The 19,648-nt window shown below is 43.2% G+C and overlaps 2 protein-coding genes and 1 long non-coding RNA gene across 6 annotated transcripts in view; 1 reads left to right on the top strand and 2 right to left on the bottom strand.

The window, feature by feature from the left end:
* Positions 1 to 1,224: 1,224 nt before the first annotated feature.
* On the bottom strand, positions 1,225 to 7,058 carry LOC135314402 (uncharacterized). Of its 2 annotated transcripts, none has more exons than XR_010373905.1 (2): positions 6,707 to 7,058; positions 1,225 to 4,672 (listed from the first exon to the last, which is right to left on the bottom strand). It is a non-coding gene; the product is annotated as an uncharacterized LOC135314402 (long non-coding RNA). The 2 variants fall into 2 exon arrangements; XR_010373906.1 differs by having other exon boundaries at positions 6,714 to 7,058.
* A 176-nt stretch (positions 7,059 to 7,234) lies between these two features.
* TRIM59 (tripartite motif containing 59) lies at positions 7,235 to 15,653 on the top strand. 3 transcript variants are annotated; one of them, XM_064457910.1, is made up of 2 exons: positions 7,235 to 7,409; positions 12,327 to 15,653. In XM_064457910.1, the coding sequence occupies exon 2, from the start codon at positions 12,330 to 12,332 to the stop codon at positions 13,560 to 13,562; it is 1,233 nt and encodes a 410-aa protein (XP_064313980.1). In that variant the 5' UTR covers positions 7,235 to 7,409; positions 12,327 to 12,329; the 3' UTR covers positions 13,563 to 15,653. The 3 variants fall into 3 exon arrangements, with proteins under 3 accessions (XP_064313980.1, XP_064313981.1, XP_064313979.1); XM_064457911.1 differs by lacking the exon at positions 7,235 to 7,409 and adding an exon at positions 9,796 to 9,816; XM_064457909.1 differs by lacking the exon at positions 7,235 to 7,409 and adding an exon at positions 10,528 to 10,629.
* A 2,463-nt stretch (positions 15,654 to 18,116) lies between these two features.
* Positions 18,117 to 19,648, bottom strand: part of SMC4 (structural maintenance of chromosomes 4) — a 41,427-nt gene continuing 39,895 nt past the window's right edge. The window contains exons 23-24 of the mRNA XM_064457906.1: positions 19,212 to 19,395; positions 18,117 to 18,444 (exon numbers count right to left, since the gene is read on the bottom strand). Of these exons, the coding sequence (XP_064313976.1) occupies positions 18,256 to 18,444; positions 19,212 to 19,395 (373 nt within the window). The 3' untranslated portion in view covers positions 18,117 to 18,255. The remainder of the gene's footprint in view (positions 18,445 to 19,211; positions 19,396 to 19,648) is intronic.

The following is a 19,648-nucleotide window of genomic DNA, read 5'->3' as shown; positions in this document are numbered from 1 at the left end:
TGAGAGGCCTTTCAGCATAAGAGAGCCGTTTGCTGGATGTGTGGAGCCTTGGGCAGAGACATACCTTTCATCTTTCTTCACAGAATGGCATCTTCTGGCCGATCACAAGCATTCCCACTAAGTTGTCTACTTCTGCTGTTCCAGTACTGGAACAGGCTAGTCTGACTGTTCACACACTATCCAGAAGTTATTTTTTAGGATACCAAGCAACTTAAAAGGGTTTAAAGAAAATGAAATGCTGGCTAAGGCAACTTAGCCAGCTCTGAGCAAGAGACCTGACAACTTCGGTGTAAGCAGGGCTCTGCTCTTACACAATTTCAAAAGTTTAAGGAAAACAGTGCACATATCAGGAAGAAGGGGGGTGACTTTCTGCTTGAAAGTCAAGAAATCTGTATTTGTTAACAACTCCTATTGCATGGTACGATGCATAAATTACCAAATTACTTCTGCTGCTTTATAATTAAGAATGTCATCTTATTAATACTTGTAGACTCTGCCACTTTTAACTATGTTTCCTCAACTCTGCATGTCACCAAATTACTGGCAGGAATGTTGGTCACAAGGCTGGAAACAATTACCAAAGTCCTGCATCTGGATCAAATAGACTTTATGAAAGGAAACTTAGTAGCATAAAATGTGTAAAGTTTACAAACTCTTCCTAATAGTAAATTTTAGCTACTGCCAGATTAAAACTCAGAAGGCAAACAAAATTGAAAGAGTTAATATTGCTTTGATACCTACAGAAAAGTGACTGGAAACTTAATTTCCATAAAGAAAATCCCCTTTTTCCCTTGTAAATCCCTTCAAGTGGGGGTCCTGGGTGTATTCTGGTGGTTTGGTGTGCTCCAGAGCTGAGGAAAATAGTTTTCTGCAAGCTGTCATTAAAACTCATAAATATATTTGATATACTTTTAAATGCCTATAAAACATCACTATTACTGGAAAACAACAAATGTGGGAAACTTTAAATCCCAGCTATTGGTAAATGCGTTACAGAAGTTTTGTAATTTGATGGAAAGGCAGATGGTCAGTAGACAGACTTATATCAGCAACACCAGATGATGGCATGAAGCAAGTACATGATTCCTAGAATGGCTGCTTTTCAGATTAAATGTTGCTTCATCTTGAATTCTTAGTTTGTTTTTATGTACTTAAAAGAATTGAGTGTAAACCAGCACACATTCTTATTCTGAACATCAGTTATTTATATTGCAAATTATCGTCAAAAGCTCCCTTGTTTGGTCTTCTGCTTCTGTAGCTTTTTTCTTAAGACTTTCCTGGTGTGTTGAGGGGAGGTAGTAGAGGGGAAAGGATTATAACAAATCTTTATGTACCCTCAAAACAAAACTACTCCCAGATTGAGCGCCTGTGCCATTTGGACTCGTTCAGGCACTGTGGTTTGCTAGGAGGCTTTCTATGTTGTGACAGTATACTTAGTATAGGTCGTGCAGTAAAGTAACAGTATGTTGCCCTCCACCACCACAAAAATTGGAATGTTGAGCTGGAGGAACATCTTTCAAGAAACATACACTGATTTAGACCTTTATGAGCTTGGGGTAGGGGAGGGAGGGGAGTAGTCTGATACCATGGACAGCTACAGACCCTTAGTCTGAAATACAGTTATCTTTAATATATTAAAATGAGAAGGGAAACTGATAACTATAGTAACGGATTCAGCACTGAAATGAAGGCAAAAATCTGAGTGCTTCGTCAGCCTCGGTGTTTTCTTAAGTGGCTGTTGGTGTAACCAGTGAAGTTCTGTGCATGGCTGTCATGGGTAAACCCTTGCCTGAGCAATATTGCGACAGTTTAGTTGACTGTGTTACTTCCCTTCTTACAAGCTTGCTTTTTCTTTTTTTCCTTGACTATATGCCAAATTTACTTCCTTCTTATTTAAGCTGTGTGGAATCTGTCACAGATTTGGGCTGCTTCACTTATACTACACAGTTCATACTTAGAAATCTACTTCCTTCAGCAAGGTATTCATAATGAACTAGAAGTGTGCAGCCACCAGTTAGGCTTTAGCGGTGGAACCAAGGCTTAATTTGCAGGTTGGTCATATTGTGGACCTGAAAGAAGGCTTTCCTCACCTAAAATGTTGTGTTTCTCTAATTGTATGACTTGTTCTAATAATACACTCAGTTACAAGCATTTATCGTGGCTATATGGCATTTTTATTTTTTAGCTGCTGTGAGTTTGTGTGTTTTGCCATGTAATAGCTTTCTAGAATTCTACAAACATAGAAATGCAGGTATTTTTTTTAATGGGGTGAACCTCTGAAGTGTGTTCTAGATTACTTGATTTGTACTGAGACACAAATGATATCTATGTTTCTCTGTTTTATGTTAGTAGACTTGTGGGATACCTATTTTGCACTAGCTAAGCATCTTCAGCAGGTTATTACTGCAGCAGACCCTACGAATGCAGTCAGAAGGGGGCTGTCTGTTAAGCTAATGTATTCAGAATGGCTCTGGCATTGGTACATTGCAGACTGTCAGCTGTCTGTCAGATGCAGACTGTTCTTTGACCACTGGCCCATTGTCTTGTCCATTGCACTGTCTGCCAGATGCAGAATTCTGCTGGAAGATACCTATCTCCAAAATTTCATTTGCAAAGATTTGCCGCTGTGATGCAGTTAACGTAATGCTAACAATGGAACATCTGCGTGGCTGCAACCTCTTTCACAAACTGGGCACAAGGGCAGAATAAACCAGATGTGAAGATTTATGTATCTGGCTTAATATTACTTTTCCTTGTTCAAATAAAAGTTTGAGATGACATATCTGTAATAGAACGTGGATTACTGATCTGTCAGTGAATGCACACATTCTAACTCTTATGAAATGTGCTCTCATCTTGACATACCCAGACTCAGCAGGTGGTTTAGTAATGACCCATCTCTGGTATAATGGCCCATTATGTGACATAATCCTCCAGCCAATAGATCTGTTCTCTGAAAAACAAGTTATTTTCTGGGTTAGTTTTCAGCTGCTTCTCTGAGCACAGGGAGATGGATGAGGCCACCTTTGCGACAGAGGCAGACTGGCCCAAGTTGTGAAGCTGCTAGCTGGGTTAGAAGTTGGGGCAGGGGAGCAGGAAGGTACTTCACAAATGAAACAATCGGCAGAAACAAGGGTATGCAGGACTTGTCTCTGGTACCATCAGCAGGCAGATTAATACAGTTGGCAGGGATCTGCTGACCTGTAATTAAGGGCAAGGTCATGACTTAAAGAATGGTTCTGACAGAGCAAGCAACTTGTAAAACCTGGTGACTTCAACTATGCCAGTCTTCTGGCTTGAAAGGATTAAACTGTAAGGTAGCAGAGAGTAAAGGGGGGAATTTTCCCAAGTTTACCCCAAACTCCTATAAAACTCACATAAGATGTGCTGATTATTTACATAAGAAAATAACTAGCACTAGCTCTAGATCGCTCATATTTTTTCTCATTCTAAGCATAAGAAAAAAAAAAAACCAAAACCTTGTACCTGCAGTTTTGTCCTATCCTCTTTGATCTATTCCTGGCAATAGCTTGGGTTTGTGAATAAACCAAATGAATGCTGTTAGCAAAACTTCTACTATGGGACAGATGGAATTATATAATGAAGGACCCAGCTTGAGAAAGAAATACACTCTTTGGACTAAGGATTTGCAAACAAATACGTGAAACACTCTTGCAATCCTACTGTAACATTACCAATATGCAGAATTGCCCCAGCATGGAAGTAAAGCTGTTTTAATATTTATTAACTGTTTTAGGTTCCACAAATCTAAGACAAACCTAAACTGAAATTCTTTACTTAAATAACCATATCTATTGTTTTGGTATTAATTTTAGAATTCTTTCTAATTTTAGAGTTAAGCAAATATTTGGACTATACTTTTTTCCTCGCTTTGCTACTGCATCTCTTCTGGAAAGGACATTAACTAGTTTTAGAACAACACCTTTAAGACATCTAAGTCCTGTTCTGAAGTCAAGGAGGACCTAATGTTTCTCCAAACCATGTTTTTTTTAAGGAAGGATTGGTTTTTCAACATCTTACGTCCCTTTTATGGGAAAATAAGAATTTTACTGAAACTTTCTAATTCATAAGGTTTTCTGGATACATTCTCTTATTGTGGGGTTTCTGGAGATCTGCCTGAGCAGGCCTCATGAGGTAATGTTTGTAGTCAGTACCTCTGGGAAGAGCTCTTCCCTCTGTCAGCCTTTTCCTTTATTTGTGGGGAAGCCTTTTCACATTGTCTTTCCTGTTTTGAAGGAAAATGCCTCTTCCATTTTGGAGTCAGCTGTCTTCTGTATGATAAGGAGACTCTGTGACATTTGAGCTTGTATCTGCTTGCTTTGGAGAAAGACCTTCCTCTCTTTGGAGGTCAGTTTCCTTGCAGATGAAGTTGACACCTCTCTCTGCTTGGGGTTCAGCTGCTTCTTGCTTGAAGGGTAGATGATCCCCTATCCAGGGCTCAGTTCCCCCCTGAAGGAAGGCGGTATGTAGTACCTTAGGTATTCCAGTCTCTTCTTGCAGTGAGGAAAGGAAAGCCACGCATGATGCTAGTGCCATCTTGTTCATCTGTGGGGCGGGCGTTTGCCTCTTGCTGCTGGATCCTGGCAAGGCAAAGGCGCCACAGCAGGTTCGAGCTGTGCCAAGGCAGTGCAGCTTGAGCTGGTTGCAATGGCTGCGAGGGCACAAGCAAGGATAAAGAAACAGGAGCTTGAGCCAAAGGTCAAGGAGAGGCCCAAGGGCCAAAGCGGCTGCGCAGTGCAGAGGTTGTGCCTTGTCAGTGCCCAGAGACTGGAGCTCGTGGCCGCTGCACTGGCAGCGAACAGGGCAGCTGAGCCCTGCAGGGGGAGGGTGGCCATTCTGCCCTGCTTCAGCCCCAGAAGTCGAGCAGTGGGCTTGCAGCTGCTGAGGATGGCTAGCACACAGCAGAGCGCTGTCAGGTTCAGGAGGGTCAGTCAGTCCTGCATGGCCCAGTAGCGGCCAGTGAGGAGGGGTGTCTCCGTGACTAAGCACCCAGGTGGTCCCTAGCGTGACACTGGACCTCAGACTGCAAGGCCAGGCTGCAGCCGTGCATATCATCCTGAGGGATAAAGCCCTGGGCTACAGTTGCTTCTGGGCTGCCCCTTCTCTGCCTTTTGCCTTTCATCGCTATAAGGCAGCGCAGGTGCTCGGGGCCTGTCGTGGCGCTCATCGCTGCTTCTGTGGAACTGTGCTGGGGTTGGGTGGGGAGAGGAGCAGCTCCTGGCCCCCAACACAGGCTCCTTCCTCCTGAGCCAGTGGGCAGCCTTGCCTTAGCCAGGCAGGGTGGGGGACCAGGCAGGCCTTGCCAGGTTAATGCAACCAGAAATGCTGTGTTCAAAAAGGGAGAGAAGCAGTTAGCCCTGCTGAGGGCACCTGCTCTGCCTGGGGGCAAAAACATAACTATGTCCAGGAATCCTGTAATCCCAGGCCCTGCAATCAGCCCCATTCAGAACCAAACACACTCTCAAGTACTAGAGCTACCAGTTAATAGGTCAAATCCTACCGGACATTCCTGTTAAAAATCATGCAGGTTGGTGAGTGTCACTAAAATATCTATGTCCTCCCCTTCCCCCTGTCATTGAGAAGCAAAAAAACCGTACATTTTTAATCCCTCTTCTTCCCCTGCCCATTTTGGTAGCAAAAATAAGAACAATTTTATCAACCTACCCTCCATGGGGACTATATTGAAAGCCAATGTATGCAGAGGCATGATCGAAGGAAAAAGTATTAGAAACTAATTCAGGCAGCAAATGTAATCAACAGCCATCAGAGGTAGGTTTTTTGTAACAAAAATGGGAAACCATGGGAGTTGAAAAATGTATGGGTTTGGCTTTTTGTGGGTTGGTTTTTTTTTTTAGAAAACTTGTTTATTTTGAGCAAGTTGCACTTAGATGGCAGCGTCTGTACTGCCACAAGTGGAAATCCGGTGATAGAAAGCACTATTTTTCAACTTGTTAAGGTTGAAAAGTTGAAGAACTTCAATTTGATTGCATACAACACATTTCAATTAAAATTGTTAAACATTGAAAACTAAAGTGGTGTAACTGACATGAAAATGTATGAATTTAAGGCTAGTATTACATCTTCACACAAAAAAAGACCAATTACAGCTTGATGTAGTATTGTAAACTCTGTGCCTGCCAGCTAAACTGTGATAATTTGTTGGAGCATGAGGTTTTTTACTATTCCAGATATAATTCCAGATGTTTCCCAGATTTGTATAAGGTCTTCTAAATAGCAGTTTTAAGACAGTTGTTTAGGTAACTTTTGAATGATGTATTATGATTTACGTTACAACATTAAATGAATTTCATTTTTAAATTCACTGTAAAGTAACATCTGAATAACTTTACGGTTTCAGCTTAGTGTAGTTCTATCTGTAAATGTAGAATAATGTGGAGCACGAGAAAAGTCTGCACAACACTGGGTGGCTTGACTGATAAAACCTTAAGGTTGAGCAGTGGCACAGATGGCAGTAAAACACTGTCAGTAACCTTAGTCCTTATCTGTTTACTTTCTACTGCAATCTGTGTTTGCTCAGCAAGATGATGAGCTCTATATTCTTTATTATAGCAGCCCAGTTTTAATTTACGGCAGTAGCAGTTTGCTTCACTTAAAATACTTTAACCGTCTTCAGTAGCCGAAGTAGGTAAGCAAGCTTAAATTGAAACAGACCATTACCACTTACATTTTACCTTTGTGTCTGTGATTAGCAGCAGGCAGAGGTCTGTTCCTGCACCCCCTGAAGCAGATGTTGGAAGTTTTTATGGCTCTTGGTTTCCAGATTCTGGCTGAATTCCTCCCAAACTGTGAAGAAGAATCAGTTTGGCGAGACGTTGATTACAGCGAGTGCAAAAAAGAGCACCGAGGTGTTTCCACTTTAATTGCCTTAAAACCTCGCGTTTCATTACTGATGGCGGTGGCGCCAAGGGTTATCTTTCCAGACCAGCGACTGTCCTGCCTCCCCCCCTCTGCCTTGGGAATGCGCGCCGCGGGCCGGCTCCCTCACGGCCGGGAGGGAGGGAGGGAGAGGGGCCGGCCGCCCGCCTGCCCTCCCGCCGCTATCGCCCCGTTCGCTCTCCCTCACCGGCGGATGAGGCGCCCCCCGGGGCGGCCGTTAACGGTTGCCCGCCCGGTTTGAAGGCGTCGCCCCGCCCCGCCGCCCGTTTACTTTCGAACGGCGCGACCGTTGGCCCCCTGCGCGTGCGCGGCTCGGCGGCGCCGTGGCCCGGGAGGGAGCGGGCGGGCGCGGCGGTTTGAAGGCGGCGGCGGCGGCCTGGCCGTGCCGGTCCCTGTCCCTGTCCCGTCCCCGGCTGAGGGCAGGGTGGCGGTTCTCCGCCCCTGCCCCTGCGCAGCGTGGCCCCGAGGCGGCGGCGGGACCGAGCGCCCAGGTAGGTGACGGCCTCTCCCGTGCGCGGCCCTCTGAGGTAAAACCGCCCTGGAAGCGGAGCGGCGTCCGGACTGGCGGCTTCCCCCGCCGTCTGCCGGTGAGCCGCGCCCGGCGTGCCGGCAGCCTGCCGCGCTGCTGTGAGGAGCCAGCCCCGTCCCGGGCGGTGCGCGGGTCTCACCTGCTGGGCCGCTGCTTTCGTAGCCTTTAGGCGTGCTTCCGTACTCTCAGCGAGGCTTTGGTGTTAGTCTCCATCCCTTTTTCTAGTTATTAATACGGGCACAGTTCCCATCGTTTACTAGTTGCCGCATGGGCTGTGGGGGCTGGCAGGGGGTCTGCAGGTGACAGGTAAGGCCGTTGCCTTCCTTCTGTTAGCTCCACCGCCCAATACCAAGAGTCAAATGACAAGTGATCGCTCAAGACCAGAAGCTCTGACAGAGTTTAAGAGATAAGGGATGGAAAGCGAGTCTTGGCAACAGAATGCGAGTATGGAAAGGACAGAGCAGCGCGTAGCTGCTGTTTCGAACGTGGGAACTTGTCTGCTACTACAACACGCTTACACAGGGAGCCGTTGGAGGGCTGTGCAGGAGGGAGCTGTCAGGTCGGCTGGACAGGGAAACTAGACAGGTTTCTCAGCTGTGTTCATCTCCTTTCAGGTCATAAAAAATAGGTAAAAATCTCAGATGGTGTAGTAGCTGTGGTAGGAACAAGGACTAGGGGCAGAACATCCCCAGTTGGTAATTGCTGTGACTTGGGTCTGGGGTATTTGTGGTGTGGGGTAGAGCAGCATGGCTGGAACAGAAAGGTTTAATCTTTCTGACTTCTGGTGCCCAGCCTGTTGTTGCAACCAGCAAACCCGGCAGCTGTGTAGCAGACTCCATTCCTTTTGATGCAGCAACAAATACCAGAGGTGTGCTTTGGCCTTCTGTTTGTTTTTTTTTTTTAAAAGCTGTATTACCCTTTACTGTGAGGGTGACTTATAAATGGAAAATACTGCCCATAATGTCACTTAATCTCTTATTTTTGCACAACATAAACTTAAGTTTTTTTGCTGGCGCTAAAGGAGGATTTCACAGACTGCTATGGGATGGGGCGACAGCATGGATTCTGGCATGGATTTAGTTTAAGTGCAGTACAATGTTGAAAGTCAAGTTGAGTGTTACAGTGTCCTTCTGGAAAAAGCAGACATCGCTTTCTGTCCTGACAGTGGTGTGAAGGAGCAAGGAGCCTGGCAGCTTCTGGCTGCTAGGGAGGGTCTGCCTTACGTGCCCCTCGTAACATTTTGTTTGGGCTGTCACAACTGCTGCCCAATGCCAAATTCACCTTTTAAAACCCTCCAGAGCAGAATGGGGTGTATTGGCTCGTTATAGCTGGCTTTTGCTATAAAGCAGTTATTTGTCTTAAGTGCTGATGTACACTGTATTCCAGATATAATTATTCTAAACAAAGTCTTGCATCATTAGCTGGATGAGCAGCGGCCTGATCGCTAGGTGAGGAACACAGTGTTATCAAGGAATATGCTACATTACTTTGATCTCCTTAACTGAAAGCTTTGGCAGATAAACTGTAATGCAGGTGCGCTGCGTTACACGTTTTCACCTTGTCTACAGTATCACTAATTAGAAGAGGGTAAAATCAGAGCCACTTAGCAGGCCTTCTGTTGCTAGAAGATTTCTGAAACTCACAGTATTACTGGCACAATTACCCTTCTGAATTTTTAAAATAGCTTCTAGTTTGTAATTTGCTTATACTGAGTGACTCTTTTGGTAAATATGTGGGTGTATACACACACGTGCGCATATTTGCTACCACAGTTGTTTGGAATGTTTAAGGGAAAGTATCTGCTCTGTGCAGGGCAGCATTTACCAGCTTCCTGCTACTTTTTTTTTTTCCTCTAAAACTTTTTTTCTTTCTCTTTGCTTAACTCTGTGATGTTGGGTCATCTCTTTTTTCGGTGGCGTTCCCAGTCTGCTGGCTGATTGCTGTTCACATACAGACTCTTTCCTCCATGCTGTTGTCAATGCAGGATGAAACTGAATTTTGGGATTTCTACCTTCTGCTCCCCTGGTACAACTCTGCAGTAGTTGTCTGGAACAAATTAACAAAATGCGGGGTGCCTATAGCAAAGATCAACATTTGCATTCTCAATACTGTTTTGAAATTGATGAGTCATAACTAAGAAATGAAGCGCTGTGTTTCCTGGAGGTGACTGGGAGGAGGCTGCTGTGGCGGCGGGGTGCTGGTGCCCCGTGGGGTGCCCCACACAGCCTCACGCAGCCTTGGCCTGTGCCCGGAGCAGCTGAGAGCAAAAGCTCCTGCCCTACCACTGCCGGCCTGGCTCACCAGAGCTGCTCGCTAGCAGGCAGCTGCTGTCACTTGTTATATTTCTCAGTTGCCTGGGAAACAGAGCGGTAAGTTTCTGTGGAAATGGGAATTTCAGTCCCTCGGCTGCGAGGGTTATGAAACGGCCCTGAAGTGAGCGCAGGCCTGCAGGCTGGCTTATCGCACTTTAACCTGCTCAGGCTTGTGGTAAGGTGCCTGGGTTTGCTAGGGGGAGGCACTGCCGGGGGTGGGGGGCTGTTGCTCCGGCAGAGTTTGGAGTGGTTCATGACAGAGCGAGAAAATTTTTGTAAAGCTGCTCCTGCGTTTTTATGTTAGCGAGCAACTACTTTTCAGTTAAAACAGTTTTTTGAAGATTGATTTTATCTTGCCCTTTGCTCAGATAAGCTAGATGTGTGTTCTTTATAAAGAAAAATTCCCTCCTCTAACAGTTCCTTTGAAGAGCCATAGATTTAGGGAAAAATAGTGATTTTAAACATAGAGGTGTTTTTTAAACTGTATTTATTCTGTACATGTAAGTGAAAATAATGAGGGTACCTACTAAAGATTCTTTCCTTTCTAACCACAAGCAAAAACTTAACTGATTTTTTTTCTTTGGTTTAAGTGGAATTGATGTTCCCAAGATTCATAATACCTGTATACATAAATATATAGATATATATTTTTTAAAACCCACCTTTAAATGCATTTCCTATGGGAATTAATTCTCAAAATAATTTATCTAGACAGTGGAGTAGATTTGTTGTTCAGCTTCCTTTCATTATTGACACATTTCTTTAGTTTCAGTGCCTGGAACATCACTTACAAATGTGAAACTATTAACATATAGACCTGAAGAGCTTCGTGTTGCCACAGGGGCTGATTGGAAAAGCTGAAAAATGAAGGTCTGTGGCTCCCCGTAAAAAGAGAAATACCTGATGGTTTTTAGTGAGAGCAGTGCAGTACAGTGTCAGAGAGTTGTGAATGTCTTTTGCTAAACGTCTGTAGTACTTGATATTAATTTCCTTTAACTAGGGGAAGACAGTAGTTAGTTATAAATGCTATAACACTTTTTTTTTCCTAATTATTATTCAGCCTGGTTTTACAGGGCAAAAGAAATCTGATCAGACTTTGTTGAACAGTTTCACTTTTGGTTGTATCAGCCTATCTCAATGAAGTGAGATGAGCCACGCTTATTTCTGTACAACCAGATAGATTTCCCTGTTTAACTCTCAAAGAACCAGGGTCTAAGTATTTAGCTTCTGACTTCCATCAGGTTACCTCTGTGCCTTTTGCAGGAACAATGCTGCTTCATTTATTTATTGTAAATTGTTTATTAGTGCCAAACTTACTCCTTATTGTCTTTCAAGATTCCAAATGCAATTTAAAGTTTTGTTTTCAAAGGCGCTTATATTTAACAATGCAATTCCTTTCAAGTAGATTCACTTAAAATAAATGCAACTTTGTTAATCTCGGTGTCAATGAGAAATAGTGATAGATTGATGCAAAAATACCTGAATGCATTAAAAAATTAGGAAGGCACATCTGAATAAAATAGCCTCCTTAAAAACATCTCATAGCTAGTTATCTTCCTGACTGAATCCCACAAAGGTTCAGCAGCACTTTGTGCAGCTGTGTTAGCCCAGCTGCATGTTAATTTTTTTCACATTTAGACCCTAAATCGAGAGTCTTTGATACTAAGTGCTTGGACAATTTCTTTTTGCAGTGTAGCAAAGTCTACAGAGTTGACTGGAGCTGATGAAGGGGCAGGAAAATGTGACACATAGAAAAGGAAAGTTTGTACTAATTACTCCAATTTTTTTTTTAACAGAATGACAAACAGAATTATGATTTATTATTAAAACTGGCATTAGACTTACTGTTATTTGTGACTTTACAGTGTGATTTCACTAAGCTGGCAAAGAAGAACACGGCAACGTTACAAAGGATGGAAACCGAAAGTTAGTCTTTTAGTTTTGAGCTTAAAGTAACCCAGGAATGACACCACGAGTCTGATTACTGTTAGTGGTATTGTATTTAAGGGCCATTGAGTTAGACTCTCATTTCTGCCAGAACCTAGAGATAGCTTTTAGTAAATTTGACTGCTTAGTACTCTTATGACTATTTATATTACAAAAGTAACGTTTGAAAAATGTTAGGGGAGAAAAAAAAGGTTCTGTACTTATTGTTCTGTTCTTCTGTTGAAAATGTTACTCATAGTGGGAGAAAATTTTCATGATTCTTAAGTTATTTAGAAACTTCAGTTCTAACTTTTCTTGCTCTCTCCTACTGTTTCCCTTTGTAAAAAATACCTAGTAGCAGATTGCTGCTTTTCCTAGCTTTTTAAGGTAGAAGTTGGATACGGGTGAATGCTATCTAGTCACTTAGATCGTAAATGCAGATCATAATTTGCTGAAATCTTTGAACCATTGCTCACTTTCATTCTGTGTTTTTAAATTTTTTTCCCCCTCAGCAATAAATTGCCCATGTTACTGGTTGTTAAATGTCATGCTGCGGCGCTTCAGTTAATAAAAGGATTTTAAATGAGTTGACTGTAAAAAGAGGTTAAACCATGTTTTTCTTTCTTGGTTTTCTTTTGTAGGACATGCATCACTTTGAGGAAGAATTAACGTGTTCCATTTGCTACAGCATATTTGAAGATCCACGCGTTCTGCCCTGTTCCCATACGTTCTGTAGGAGTTGTCTGGAAGGCGTTATTCAGCTGTCGAACAACTTTTCCATTTGGAGACCCCTGAGAGTTCCTCTGAAGTGTCCTAACTGTAGGAGTATTGTTGAAATTCCTGCCGCTGGTACCGAGTTGTTGCCTGTCAACTTTGCATTGAAAGCTATTATCGAAAAATACCAACGGGAAGATCACACTGATGTTGCAACCTGCAGCGAACACTACAGGCAACCGCTGAATGTTTACTGTCTCTTGGACAGAAAATTGGTGTGTGGCCATTGCCTTACAATAGGAAAACACAACGGTCATCCCATAGGCGACCTTCAGAGCGCCTACATAAAAGAAAAGGAGACTTCTGAGAAACTTCTCGAGCAACTAACTGATAAACACTGGTCTGATGTATGCTTGCTTATTGAAAAGCTGAACGAACAGATGTCCCGGTGTGAAAGCATTGTTCAGGACGATAAAAAAGTAGTAGTACAGTATTTTAAGAAACTAAGCGATACCTTGGAGCACAAAAAACAAGCTCTGCTGACCGCACTGGATGAAGTTAACGCCCACATTTTGGAAGAATATCAGCCCCTCATTGAAAAGTTGAAAAAAATAAGGGAAGAACAGCTGGAATTAATGTCACTGAATACATCTATTCAAAAAGAAGAGTCCCCGCTTATTTTTCTTGAGAAGGTGGATGATATACATCGACGTATAAAAGCCTTGAAACAGAAGGAACTGCCGGATGTTAAACCTGTGGAGATTTATCCAAGGATTGGGCACCTCTTGAAAGATGTGTGGTCTAAAACTGAAATCGGTCAGATCAACAAGATCCTGACTCCAAAAATAAAACTGATTCCAAAAAGGAAGTTAGGCAGCGAAGGCAGTGGGAAGGAAGGAAGGGAATCTGAAGAACTCCAAGCTGTAAATCCTTTAGCAGTCCTGCTTCTTTTTATACTGATAGTGGTAATTGTGTTTTCATTTCACAAACCGGTATCGTCAGTTGTAATCAAAGCTACTCCTGCTTATGTCTCAGAATTCTTGCTGCTTATGTATCAAGATTTCTGCACCCATTTCCACAATATAGTGAATATGCTGTGCCATACATTTAATTTAGTGATGGGGTTTTGGGGAGAATTGTTTATCTTTGACTATTTTCAATGATTAGATCAAAAGTTAGTGAAGGAATCCACAGGATTTTTTTTTTTAATTTCTACTTAAAAATGAGATTGTTAAAGCTCTACACTTCTTTGTTTCCATATCCTTTTTTTTCTGTACTGTATAGATTTCCTCTTAGGTAACTCTTAGTTAATTGAGAAGATTTGCAACAAAAAAAGGCTTCCTCTTCTGCTCACACAATATGGTTGGTTGGTAGGTGTTTGTTTAAACTGGAAGCTAGTCAGAAATGATGTCTGCCTAAGAAAGCTATAATCAGTTTACAGATTGTAATCTGGAGTCCTGGTTGTAAAAACTCCTCAAACATCTACTGTCTTTTTTTTTTGGGGGGGGGGGGGTAATATTTTAAATAGTTTTTAAAATAAAAGCGCTACAACATTAAAGGTTAAAAAAACCCACCTCAGACAGCAAGCTGGCTAGCCCTGGACGAGTCACTTGGCTGCTAGTTCTGGTGTACAAAACCTCCTATTTTGTGTTCTACTGAGCTCTCTCCGAGTGTATTTGAACCGACAGACCTGTGGTCTTCAAAACGTGTATTCATGGCCCTGGGTTTTGCTTTGTTTGTTCCTGGTTACTAGTGGATGACATGATTTAATCTTTTTTTTCTTTTAAAAATCTTTGTGTCTTTCAAAGGGTTCCCTCCACTTTACAGAGCAGTATCTGTAGGACTTCTGGAGAAATACTGCGTACTGTTTTTTAGTGCCAGCTGTGCATAGTCAGGTGTTTGTTTAGTCTGGCAGGGAGCTCTCACTGCTTACTAAAATGAGCCCTGACTTTTTGCTAGATCATGTAATATGTGATGAAAATAGGTACATACTGCAGTAACTAAAAAATCTCCCACTGAAGTCAGGGATATAAGGATTTCAGATGTTGTCAGGAGCTCTTAAAACAACTTGACAATGAGGGTAAATTTATATTAAACTTTTCAGCACAAATAACAGATCTTTACCTGGATGTAGAGGAAGCACGATAGCATTTTATTCTGCAATCAAGTGATCGCTAACACTCTTCACTACTTCTGATGAGATGCTCCAGTCTAAACTATGCTCAGGAGCGAAACCCCCAGCTGGTTTTGGCCTTCAGTTATTAACAGGCTGATGACAGGAGGTCCTGGGGCAGCCTTGGAGCATTGCAGTTCCAACAGTAGAACACAGGTGAGCTTGCAATTCACTAAAAAAACCAAAAATGAGTATTTGCCATGTCTGTATTTGACTTGATAAAAATAATAGCATATTCTAGCATAGGAACATTCCTTGGCTGTTGTATGTTTTTAAATAGTAAAAGTTGTTTCAAGAGCGATTGAATCCAGAGGCTAGGCTTTACCTACTTGGTATGATAAACCCTTGTGCAAACCAAACCTTGCCTGTTGCTATCAGAAGACCCCAGCGGGGTCCTGTAAAATCCCATCTGCTGCCAGACTTCAGTGAGAGCTGAGGGCAAGGTGGCCCTCGGATGGGATGCTGATACATTCCTTAAGCCTACAGAAAGATCCTCATAAGGATATTGATATGCTAATATTGCTGTATTGATAAAACACTGTGTCTAGCTCCCTCCTCTGCAGCTCTGGGAGTCTGGTTGTCCAGGCTGGACCAAGGCAGGAGCCAGCGGCGTGGCAGGGGCGCGGGACTTTGCCTGTGTCTTAGAATTTGTACGTATGTGTTCTGTACTCTTTTGGCATTACAAAGGCGAATTGCATGAATACCGCTGGTCAGGTTGTGAAATGGTGTTCAGGTGTATCCTGGGACTGGATAAATGCTGTCGTGTTTAATTTCCCAATAAAACTGGGGATTTGTTTTTGTCTTCAGCCCTGCTAGAAGGCTGTCACTTATCATGGAAGGCTCTCAAAAACCTAGAGCTAACTGTCTGTCCACTACCATGGGAGGCTTCTGTTTTGACTTACATTCTTTTTATTTGCTTGACTTTTAAAAACTTACAGAGAGTTTATAATGCAATTTTATTTTTCAAGACTACAGAAATTTATAAAACGCCTTTACCACCGAAATATTTAGTAATTGTACTTCTCTGATGTGCTATCTATTTTAATAAATCTGTATACAAATAAAATATAGTCTTACAGTAGGATCGGCTAACACCTCGGTTTCCTTACTGCACCAAACCTTCCCTGTGCTCTGAAGCAGCGCTGACACAGGCGTCTGAACTGCTGAGAGAGAGGAAGCAGCAAGTCTCGCTCAGGCAGGACCGCAGGCGCTCAGCAGCGCTCTCCCGAGCTGCTTCATCTTCTTCCAGGTGCCCTGTTCTTTTTGCAGCATGAACCTTAGGGAGAGTCTCTGAAATGGCATGTCCGGAGGTGGGTTGATGCGGGTTTCAGCCCTCTCCATGGCGCACCCCAGGCCTCTTTTACTGACTTTTCTGAGTGCAGGTTGGTGAATACCAGCGTTTCACAGAGCCGGTGAGGTGACCGCTGGAGCACAGCGTAGGCATTTTCTGGGCAGTGCTGCAAGCAGCTTCTCCTTTTCCTCTTGCTCAGCGCTCTGTGGGGTCACACAGCTGAAAGAAGCTGCTTCAGTGCTGCTTTTTTCCATCACCTGTGCTGTGTGATGAGTTTCATGTAAGAGATGGAAACTTTTTGTTCATGACACAATTTTTACTGCATTTTAATTGAGGTGTGAGAGTGTTCTGCTCTCAAACCTATGGTGGGTTCGTTCTCATCTTTTGAACTATCCTCTTTTGAAACCTCATGCTAGAAGAGTATTTCTTATTGCATGCATTTAATTTAGAGTTTTTACCAAAAAAATTGTTTTAGAGGGGAAGTCTGGTTGAAAAAGATCATGTTGGGACCCAGTGGGGGGAGACTTCAGTTTGCAGGGTATGCCTTCAATTCCCAACAACTTTTACTGGCAGGCACCCGAGCAGCCCCCTGAGAACAGCGCGGGGTGCTGAGATAACGAGGTGGCCTCCGAGAGCCTGACCAGAACATCCTGATCCGACCATAGCTCTTTCAGGCGTGTCTCTTGCAGATGCAGATAATGCTTTGTCCCCCGCCTCACCTTCCCCAGCTCATTTGTGGGTGCTCAGAAGTTCCCCATCCTGCAGCTTTCCTTTCTGCTCCTCGGCCTGGGTCATTATTATTCCTCTGCTGCTCTTTTGAAGGGCTGCTGTCTTGTACTGTACCTTGTTTGTGGCTGATCTCACCCATACGTTTATCCCAAAGCCACACCGCAAGACTTTCTAGCTTCATCTTGAGCTGGGAAAAGCAAAACTCTGTGCAGCACTCGCAGCTGGAGTGGGGCTGGGGCAGAGACGTGCTTTGCAGTCTGGTTTTTCTCATGGAGCATTGTGCGTGTGACTTGCTGAGCTGTGGTTTCTGAAAACTGCCCAAATGTAACACTGAGAGCTCTTCCTGACAAGCCATAATTTAGGTGGTGCACGTACATATCACCTTATTGCATGTACGTTAATTTTTACTTGTCAATAATTTGGTATAATCTTAATGTTTACCATTACATTGAAAGCTAGTCTCTTTATAGCAAATTATATATTATAATCCCTCCTGATTATGCCCAAATTATAACTCCCCCTTTGGTTTTCCAGATCAGCTCTGTGATGATGATCGTGCCTTTCAGGATGGGGGGAGGCTTTCCCTGGGTCCCTCATGCAGTATTTAAGTGGATTCAGACCTAAGGCAACAAAAGCAGGATGAACTACCTCAGGTTTCGTAAAGCATGCTTGGTATGAAAACAGCACGAGATGGAAACATAATCGGGGACTAAGCACACAGCAGACCGAGCAGGCAGCCTAGGGTTGGTCTTAAGTCAGCTTTCCTACTGCTGGCTTCTGCCTTACCAAACAGCAGCACAGCCCTCAAGGAGCTTTTTTTTTTCTCCAGGAAGCGTACCACTGCCAAGCAGAGGCACTTCTCGCTCAGGGATCAGTACTAGTGCAAGCGTGCCAGATGTTTTTTGGAGTAAAACCCCCCATTTCAGTTCTTGAAGTACAAAAAAAAGGCTGGATTCAAAGCAAAACCTGTACACCGGAGTGCCAACAAGATGCTGGTGGAAATGGTGACCTAACAGCCAGGTGGTGAGCAACAGGCGCGGGGTACAGCCGTGCATAACCTTGCCTCTTCCCTGGGAACAATTCAGCCCTTTGTGAGGGGCGGGTAGAAGCGAGCAGATGGTAATTACTGTGTTAATAAACCCTGAGTGAACAGCACAGCCCTGGCCTGAGAGAGGGAGGAGCTGGCCCTGTGGGAGGGGAGAGGAAAACCACTGAAGAGCAGCTTTCTGAACTGATTCCTTACAAAATGGCTACAAACATCCGATTCCCAGACCACGCAGCATTACATATGACATCCTTATAATGTACATGTAAATTATTCATATAATAAAATGTTACAGGATGCTTTTTAAAAGAAATTTGCTCACGTTAATACATACAGGAAAACCCAGGCACTTAAAATCATATGCAGGACCCAAGCATTGACATCAAGCCTACCCATGGAATATTAAAAAGCAGCTAGATATAATTTGAGAAATAGGTTTTTTTAAAAACTCTGTTCATATAATTAAGATCTATATAGACTAATTAAAAAAGACAATTTATTGAGGCTGGTTTTATTAAAAAGCTTATATAAACACAAAAATAAAAGGACAGATCTCAAATACAAAAGTAAATTAGAGAAAAGTGCACAGCAGCAGTGGGAATGGAAGCGTATTCCATTCTATTTTTGATCTGTATTACACCCAAGAGCGATGAGTTCAGCCAGTCCTTTAGATGCAATAACTTTGGGGTTTGTTGCCACACTCTTCGTGGTATTGTGAGTCTTATAAATTCCAATTAATCTGTCTGCGATCTCAAACATGTTGTTTCGCAGGGAGATGATGATAAATTGCGCATTTTTTGTTTGCTCCTGAAACAGAAGTTGTTTGTATTAGCCCACAGTATTTCAAAAAGCTCTGTTCTTTTGTGATCTCTATACGCACATTTTGGGAACTAAGGAATACTTCACTAGAAGTAGTTCTGTCACCCAGCAAATCCACAGGTGAGGAGACCTCAGGGCTCCTGTTGTCCGTAATCAGTATGTGCACAACGTGCTGCCGGCTTGGCTGTCAGCAGGAAGCACTGCCATTTACTTCAGCGTGAGCTTCCTCTTATCTTGTACTTGGTGGTTGATGCCCCATCCCTGGAAACACCCAAGGCCAGGCTGGACGGGGCTCTGAGCAGCCTGATCTAGTTGAAGATGTCCCTGCTCACAGCTGGGGGGTTGGGCTAGATGGGCTCTAAAGGTACCTTCCAACCCACACCATTCCATGGTTCTATGACTAAAAGCTAAGCAAGTTACTGTATCTCAGCTGACTATAGCCGATTATTTTGGGGAAAGTACCTATATTTTAAAGAGAAAGCAGTAGCAGCAAGGCCACACGGAAATGCAGCACCTTTGGCAAACTCCAGTGCTTTTGAAACTATACAGTGGGATTTGGAGAAAAAAACAAGCAGAAAGCAACATTCTAAACGCCTTTCTGGAAATCTGCTTCATGCCGTTTCCACTTAATTATTAGAAAGTATCATTCCAGATTTTTAAATCTGGTCATAATTGTGTTACCACTTTGTCTTTTCAGGCAGAGGAGAAAGTATCTTAGAAAAATTATACCATAGTAGTTACCATTAAATACTTACATAGATGTAAAACGCTACAATTGATACATTTTTGAAGTCAAGCGCTGCATCAATCTCATCCATAAAATAAAGTGGCGTTGGCTTGTAATGATGAAGAGCAAAAACTAGAGCCAGTGAACTAAGAGTCTTCTCTCCTCCTGATAAGTTAAATATCTTCTTCCAACTCTTCTTCGGAGGCCGAACACTGCAAGAAATTAAGAATTTGTAACTTATTTCTGTTCATGATGAAAATAAATAAGTTGTGGTGAATAGCAAGTCACAAGGCAGGAGGGAATTCTTGGAAGACACAAAGAAAGAAGCTCGACTAAAACCACGGATGAGCTGCCTGATACTCGCAGTCCCCCCCCAGTTGAGATGTAGCAAACTGGATTATTTCCGTTCACCGAGGAGTAACTCCCTAGGTGCAGGCACAGCTACGTGGTCAGCTGGTGTTTGCC

Source organism: Phalacrocorax carbo, chromosome 7 (genome assembly GCF_963921805.1).
Source record: "Phalacrocorax carbo chromosome 7, bPhaCar2.1, whole genome shotgun sequence".
In the NCBI taxonomy this organism is placed as follows: domain Eukaryota; kingdom Metazoa; phylum Chordata; class Aves; order Suliformes; family Phalacrocoracidae; genus Phalacrocorax; species Phalacrocorax carbo.
This window is presented reverse-complemented; position numbering and strand designations above follow the sequence as displayed.